Source organism: Haemaphysalis longicornis, unplaced genomic scaffold, assembly GCF_048455015.1.
Source record: "Haemaphysalis longicornis isolate Haplotype H1 unplaced genomic scaffold, Haemaphysalis longicornis Haplotype H1 scaffold_2, whole genome shotgun sequence".
In the NCBI taxonomy this organism is placed as follows: Eukaryota; Metazoa; Arthropoda; class Arachnida; order Ixodida; family Ixodidae; genus Haemaphysalis; species Haemaphysalis longicornis.
The window spans coordinates 168,868,044-168,876,661 of record NW_027526295.1 but is presented as its reverse complement, the minus strand read 5'-3'; the positions used below and the strand labels follow the sequence as shown (position 1 = coordinate 168,876,661).

General features: G+C 44.3%; 1 protein-coding gene across 1 annotated transcript; it reads right to left on the bottom strand.

Annotated features, from left to right (window-relative positions):
- Positions 1–3,149: 3,149 nt before the first annotated feature.
- LOC144167507 (uncharacterized) lies at positions 3,150–8,416 on the bottom strand. Its single transcript, XM_077696758.1, has 3 exons — positions 8,411–8,416; positions 8,270–8,310; positions 3,150–3,581 (listed from the first exon to the last, which is right to left on the bottom strand). Exon 3 carries the CDS (start codon positions 3,532–3,534, stop codon positions 3,196–3,198), a length of 339 nt encoding a protein of 112 aa, XP_077552884.1. The 5' UTR covers positions 3,535–3,581; positions 8,270–8,310; positions 8,411–8,416; the 3' UTR covers positions 3,150–3,195.
- Positions 8,417–8,618: the final 202 nt, after the last annotated feature.

The window sequence follows — 8,618 nt, the reverse complement described above, 5'->3', positions numbered from 1 at the left end:
ATGCTCAAAGATAAATTATTGTGATAGGGAAGCGGGCAAATATTGCTTCAGTGGAGTTTAATTCCCTACGTTTTGTATCGCTAAAAGCTGGATATAGACTGATCGTTGCTCTAAGTATTCCTCGGTACGACCGCTTTGTTTAGGGTAGCCGGCGAGGATCTCACCGCAAGTAACGCGAAGATGGCAAAGTTGAGGATTAAATTCAGCGCCATTTGCGGACAGCGCCTTCCTGCGAAGACCTTTCTTGGCGTGCAGGATCCCATAGGTGCCGGCTCCAGGCAAGGTCGCAATCTATAGAACTAGTCGTAGTATTAGAGTACCGCAGATGTAAATACTTGTCGTTCTATTGTGCCGGGAAAGCAATTATTAATACGTACAAACCAACAGTGACTTAGTCACTTGTGCCAGTTACAGAGAGTCTAGTTAAAATGTGTTGCCGAAATACGTATAAAGATCACAATATCGTTATAGGAAGCCACCAAACAAAGTTATCACCATAAGAGGCAGCATTATTTTAAGTATTTCTTACTGGATCAAGGCTTCGACGCATCGAATCGCAAAGGTATTTTGCAGGTACCGAGCTGAGTACAGGTTTACACACTTCTCACTAGAAGCACCTCACACACAGAATTTATGAAGTCGACGGTTGTACGCCGTGCCACGTCACGTTGCGTAACACAAAATAGAAAACAAGCATAACCACCAAGTCAACAAATAAAAATGAGGTTTCGGCAGCACTCCGGCTTCCTTTCAAACTGATTTTAAACAAGGGAGCCTAAGTTTTCCCGAAAGTGATTTCTTATTTTTTGTTTTCTTTTTCCATTCGGCCATTCACCTGTGCTTAATCTCTTGTACCCAGACTTCCTAAACGACCAACCGAAGGTCATGTCATTGCAGTTCCTTGATCTTAAGTAATCCGCAAGAGAAAAAGGCACACGTTTTGAGAATATATTACGAGGTGTGCTAAAGGTGGGCTTCGCTCTGGCTCGGGACTCCGTACATTGGTGGAGGGAAGTTGCGTTGTCATGCTTGTGGAATAAAATAAGAAATCGTTCGGCTCTACTATAAGCAAAAGTACGAACTTAAAAGTCAACAACCTTAAACGTTGCTGGTATCCAGGCTCGCTCATAGCTTTTCAAAGGAATATGATTACTAGAAAAATGTGCTGAAACAATACCGAAAAAGTTAGCTCGGCGCTTGGAAAAGACCTCTAGTAGTGGTGCCGTATTTTCATCATATTTCGCATATGTGAAGGAAGATTGCAGCCCTTCTTGATATGAAGTTTGAGTTTTTGTCATTGTTATATCTTGTCAGCATGTGTTCAAATTTAATAAAGAAAGCTTGCACAAGGACACAAGGAAAGATGCGCGAGGCGTGAGAAATGTGTCGAAGTTGGTTGAGTGTCAACTGGCGATTGTGCATTCAGTTAATGCAACAGACACTACACTGGACAGGCGAGGAAGGGCTTCAACGATAGTTTAAGGAAGCACCGTCGCAACTCCGATTTGTTACAAGCCCCCAAAACGTGGCCTATCATTCCAAAATATGCTATTGCTGTCTTTAGTTTGAAAACACAAACGTACTAGCAAAGCACAGAAACCAGACAGACAGGACAATTATTGAAGCATATACCACGGTAACACTGCGCGATCACCAGTGGGCGAGCGCAAGCACTCTTGAAGCCCTCCACCCGTTTGATATCGTCTTAATTGGTCTCTGCGCCCCCCTCTACCTATGACCTCAACTGGCCATCTAAATATTGTTATGGTTGTTGACCACATAACACGTTACGCGGCAACTGCTGCTCTTCGGATAAATTACGTTTCTAGGGTTCTTGCCTTTGTCCTAAAACGATTATGTCGCTGAACAGGTAACTGGGAGGCTTCCCGGTGTCCGTTGTGTATCATTTCTATCAACTTCCCAAGCTGAAGTTTTTGGTGCTGCCGCAGCGATTCCGAAAACTACATATCTTTAGATAGATGAACACAGTGATTCCACTACGAGCTATCTGACGTCATTTCTGTCTACACCCCATCCGGTTACACAAATACGGGATCTGTCCCGCCGTTTGTCACTTTTTCGTGCAGTACTGCAATACAACACATCGCTGGACTCTCTTGTTTTTTGTTCAAGACGACCATCCTCCCTATACCTCTGATTAGTCGCTTTTGATTCCTATATTTATTGATGGTCTCACAGATATAGGCCCCTTTGCCCAAATGCACAGAATACATCGCCAAGTAGAACGGAAGACTCTTTACGAAGGGACTCCCTTTCAACGTCACCACGAGGTTTTTCTCTGTTAATATTCTATATTATATCTACCCCACCCAAAATCCTTAGCTCTGCGTTCACTGACTCGCTAAGCGCATACCATGGGCATTAAATTTTCTCTTACTCTTCAACCCCTCCTTCACGAAGTGGTAAAGGTTTCTTACCAGCCTGTACCCAGTCACTCAGCACAACCTGGTGACCTGAGTGAGGACAACTAGTTGAAGCGGACGTATTCTGTACTAGGTGTGCCTTCCATAAGGTTAGGTCAAGAACATCAGCCTATTTGCTCCATAAATAGAGGTTTAGTCTCCATCGGGGTGGCGGCAGTTCTAGACCCCCCATTTTGGAACCATCCCGTGTGTAAAGCTATTCTAGAAGGATATGTATGGGCCCATAGAATGAAGACGAATAAGGCAGGTGGGATTGGGTAAGTGTTGGTCCGTAGCCGCAACCAAGTTGTATCACAATCTCGGTAAAGGCGCCGGTGCGTGGGTAACAGGCTGCGTCGAGTTTGTTGGTAGTATGCTAGGACCTTTCCGTAGCATCTCAACAGATGGGCTTTGTCCAGTGGAGTGGCGACACATAGAGGGCAGGCTAAAACTGCTTATTTGGCCGCATCTCTGTATCACCCCTACGGATTCTCAATTTCTCCTAACCTTTCTTACCTCTTTGTGTAAACGGCGTACACGTGAGGTACCTAATAGTTAGCGAAAGTTTCACATTTCTAAATTCGCGTGCGTCTCTATTTTACTTACGCACCTCTCACCTGTACTTAGACGCATTTCCCAAGTGAATAAAATATAAAAACGACCACATGTTCACGAAAACCATCATTTATTTATTAAATTTTTAAACGCAGGTTGTTGGTGAGTTCTCGTGAGAATTAAACCAGTCTACAGCTGGCGGCTTCCTTATAAGTTCCTAAAAATTAAAAATCTTGCGGACCAGCTTCCACAAGAACGTAAGTCCTGCTTTGATGACGTCCCACCAGTACTCAGAGTCCTCGTCATTTAGGTCGCTTTCCATCGCGGTGAGACTCTGCATAATCTCAAAAACCTCCGCCTGGTCCTCTTTGCTCAAAGTTCGGTCGTTGCCTTCAAGTAGGCGGCTGAGAGTTTTCAGGCTTCTTCGGGCCTTCTCCGCCACTTCAGCTTGAACTCCTGTATATTCGCCAGCGGCAAGAACCTCCATGACCTTGATCAGCTGTTCCACGCTCTCTTTGCTCACATTGCTATTCTGGCCTTGAAGTAGGCCTGCCATCAGTTCCAGGTTCTTTCCAGTCTTCTTCGGTATCTCCCCTTCATCTCCTATGTAGAAAGTGATTCCTAGAGTTTAGTGTTTATTCGATAGCACTTGTCATTATGGATTGAAACTGCTGTACGATTTAACGTCGGGGCAATCACAATGGCATGTGTTATCTTTCGAGTGCCCTCTTTTACAAGTATACTACCTTGAATGGGTAATCTAGGGTTCACACTGCGAGAAATAAACCTGCGGTTTGATGAGGGCTCATTACAGGCTAATAATGTATACCCGTGTTCTGAATGCGCAACTAATAAGTGAATTTTACTCGAAAGAAAATACATTTATGGAAACTGACTAGGTTTCCGTTCTTTTTGTATGCTCTTACTTACTGCCTTAATTTGAAAATACAGGCGCGAAATTAGCCAGGTTCATTACTTCTTCCGTGAACAGGCGAGGGAACAGTCCTGAAATTTTCCTTCGATCAAGTTTTCTCACAAGCAGCTATGAAAGCTTTTGAAAAATGAAATGGTTATAACTGTAGTATTTAACAGCACACAACCGGCTAAAGAGCTCGTAGATCCCCAAGTATTGTGTTTCCAACTTTGACGTGGCTATACCTCGTCCATCCTTTATTTGCCTGATATATTTTGCGTTATTTCGACTTCTGAATGCGCTATATGCTAATGTACAGCGCTCTTATTACATTAGACAAAAACACCGTACAAATGTTCAAAACACTATAATGAAATGTTTTTACCGGCCTTTAATGGAGAAATTTTGCGTTTGCACAAAGCCGAATGTCCATGCTTTAAAACTGATTAAGTGTATGCGAGCGCATTTGTTAAAAGCGCGTAGAAGAGACGCACGGAAAGAAGAAGACTGAACACACTGAACACAACACTGAAACAGGTGACGGGACGCAGACGAAGCGCTTGTCGTATCACATTTCCCTGTGTCCCGTTTTCCCGTTTACCACTGCAGTCTGTCTATCAATATATATATATGTGTATGTATATATATATATATATATATATATATATATATATATATATATATATATATATATATATAGCGAATCAGAATAGGAAATGAGGGGCTCGTTGAAAATAACACAGAAATAAGGGTTGGCAGTCGAGAAAACCTCGGAAAGCAAAGGGGAGGATGTGGTAGATCATTGAAACAGATTAAGAATTTGGAAAGAAAGAAAGAAAGTGAAGAAAAAATGCCCGCCTGGTGGGATCCGAACCCACGACCTCCAGAATACCGGTCTGGTGCGATAACCACTACGCTACCGGCGGGGCGATTTTCCCATTCACTTTCTGGGGTATTTATGTTAGGTATGTTTGTTTCCTGTGCTTGGGGGTGGTAGCCAGCACCATTCGGACTAATCGGGGTGAAGGGGACCTTCTTTTTAACCCCCGGGTCGTGACTCGAGTGTCTACGACATGTCCAGAGTGGTCGACCAGCTTTGAACCCTCTTAAGCTCCCTTTGGCAACAAGACTGCCAGAACAGAGGCCCTCGCTATGCATGTAGCGAATCAGAATAGGAAATGAGGGGCTCGTTGAAAATAACACAGAAATAAGGGTTGGCAGTCGAGAAAACCTCGGAAAGCAAAGGGGAGGATGTGGTAGATCATTGAAACAGATTAAGAATTTGGAAAGAAAGAAAGAAAGTGAAGAAAAAATGCCCGCCAGGTGGGATCCGAACCCACGACCTCCAGAATACCGGTCTGGTGCGATAACCACTACGCTACCGGCGGGGCGATTTTCCCATTCACTTTCTGGGGTATTTATGTTAGGTATGTTTGTTTCCTGTGCTTGGGGGTGGTAGCCAGCACCATTCGGACTAATCGGGGTGAAGGGGACCTTCTTTTTAACCCCCGGGTCGTGACTCGAGTGTCTACGACATGTCCAGAGTGGTCGACCAGCTTTGAACCCTCTTAAGCTCCCTTTGGCAACAAGACTGCCAGAACAGAGGCCCTCGCTATGCATGTAGCGAATCAGAATAGGAAATGAGGGGCTCGTTGAAAATAACACAGAAATAAGGGTTGGCAGTCGAGAAAACCTCGGAAAGCAAAGGGGAGGATGTGGTAGATCATTGAAACAGATTAAGAATTTGGAAAGAAAGAAAGAAAGTGAAGAAAAAATGCCCGCCAGGTGGGATCCGAACCCACGACCTCCAGAATACCGGTCTGGTGCGATAACCACTACGCTACCGGCGGGGCGATTTTCCCATTCACTTTCTGGGGTATTTATGTTAGGTATGTTTGTTTCCTGTGCTTGGGGGTGGTAGCCAGCGCCATTCGGACTAATCGGGGTGAAGGGGACCTTCTTTTTAACCCCCGGGTCGTGACTCGAGTGTCTACGACATGTCCAGAGTGGTCGACCAGCTTTGAACCCTCTTAAGCTCCCTTTGGCAACAAGACTGCCAGAACAGAGGCCCTCGCTATGCATGTAGCGAATCAGAATAGGAAATGATTCGCTACATGCATAGCGAGGGCCTCTGTTCTGGCAGTCTTGTTGCCAAAGGGAGCTTAAGAGGGTTCAAAGCTGGTCGACCACTCTGGACATGTCGTAGACACTCGAGTCACGACCCGGGGGTTAAAAAGAAGGTCCCCTTCACCCCGATTAGTCCGAATGGCGCTGGCTACCACCCCCAAGCACAGGAAACAAACATACCTAACATAAATACCCCAGAAAGTGAATGGGAAAATCGCCCCGCCGGTAGCGTAGTGGTTATCGCACCAGACCGGTATTCTGGAGGTCGTGGGTTCGGATCCCACCTGGCGGGCATTTTTTCTTCACTTTCTTTCTTTCTTTCCAAATTCTTAATCTGTTTCAATGATCTACCACATCCTCCCCTTTGCTTTCCGAGGTTTTCTCGACTGCCAACCCTTATTTCTGTGTTATTTTCAACGAGCCCCTCATTTCCTATTCTGATTCGCTACATGCATAGCGAGGGCCTCTGTTCTGGCAGTCTTGTTGCCAAAGGGAGCTTAAGAGGGTTCAAAGCTGGTCGACCACTCTGGACATGTCGTAGACACTCGAGTCACGACCCGGGGGTTAAAAAGAAGGTCCCCTTCACCCCGATTAGTCCGAATGGCGCTGGCTACCACCCCCAAGCACAGGAAACAAACATACCTAACATAAATACCCCAGAAAGTGAATGGGAAAATCGCCCCGCCGGTAGCGTAGTGGTTATCGCACCAGACCGGTATTCTGGAGGTCGTGGGTTCGGATCCCACCTGGCGGGCATTTTTTCTTCACTTTCTTTCTTTCTTTCCAAATTCTTAATCTGTTTCAATGATCTACCACATCCTCCCCTTTGCTTTCCGAGGTTTTCTCGACTGCCAACCCTTATTTCTGTGTTATTTTCAACGAGCCCCTCATTTCCTATTCTGATTCGCTACATGCATAGCGAGGGCCTCTGTTCTGGCAGTCTTGTTGCCAAAGGGAGCTTAAGAGGGTTCAAAGCTGGTCGACCACTCTGGACATGTCGTAGACACTCGAGTCACGACCCGGGGGTTAAAAAGAAGGTCCCCTTCACCCCGATTAGTCCGAATGGCGCTGGCTACCACCCCCAAGCACAGGAAACAAACATACCTAACATAAATACCCCAGAAAGTGAATGGGAAAATCGCCCCGCCGGTAGCGTAGTGATTATCGCACCAGACCGGTATTCTGGAGGTCGTGGGTTCGGATCCCACCTGGCGGGCATTTTTTCTTCACTTTCTTTCTTTCTTTCCAAATTCTTAATCTGTTTCAATGATCTACCACATCCTCCCCTTTGCTTTCGGAGGTTTTCTCGACTGCCAACCCTTATTTCTGTGTTATATATATATATATATATATATATATATATATATATATATATATATATATATATATATATATATATATACATATATATATATAGATATACATAATACATATATATATATATATATATATATATATATATATATATATATATATATATATATATATATATATATATATATATATATATATATATAAATACATATACCCACGACCTCCAGAATACCGGTCTGGTGTTCGTGGGTTCGGATCCCACCTGGCGGGCATTTTTTCTCTACTTTCTTTCTTTCCAAATTCGTTATCTGTTTCAATGACCTACCATATCCTCCCCTTTGCTTTCCGAGGTTTTCTTGACTGCCAACCCTTATTTCGTCTTATTTCAACGACGCCCTCATTTCCTATTCTGACTCGCTACATGCATCGCGACGGCCTCTGTCTGGAAGACTTGGTGCCATAGGGAGCTTAAGAGGATTCAACTTTGGTCGACCACTCTCGACATGTCGTAGACACTCGAGTCACGGCCCGGGGGTTAAAAAGGATGTCCCCGTCACCCTGAGAAGTCGGAGTGGCGCTGGCTACCACCCCCAAGCACAGGAAAAAATTACATTGATATAAATACCCCAGAACGTGGAGGGGAAAAATAGCCTGGCCGGTAGGTAGTGGTTATCGCACCACACCGGTATTCTGGAGGTCGTGTGTTCGGATCCCACCTGGCGGGCATTTTTTCTCCACTTTCTTTCTTTCCAAATTTGTTATCTGCGTCAATGACCTACCATATCCTCCCCTTTGCTTTCCGAGATGTTCTTGACTGCCAACCCTTATTTCTGTCTTATATATATATGTATGTATGTATATATATATATATGTGTGTGTGTGTGTGTGTGTGTATAGTATGTTAAGGAAACAGAAGTGTCTGGCACAGAATACATACCTTTTGAAACCACTGGTTCTCGTCGAATGACTTCCGGCAGTCTAAGGAGAAATCATCGCACATAACAATATTTACAGGGTACAAATGCGGTACGTAGTGAAGAAGAAAAAAATAGCATTGGACATAATTTAGTTTGCTTACCCAGATGCTCCGTCTTCATTTGCCATGAAAATAAAAGCAGTAAAAATGTCGTTAAGTCAATGAAATAAAAACGCAGTTCATTTCAGTGTATCAATTTATATTTCAAACATATTTTGCTCCAGGCACTGCACCATTACTTCTCTAATTTCGGCAATGCATATTTATGTAGTACCATATTATAAGGGATGACGCCATACGCGCTGTAACA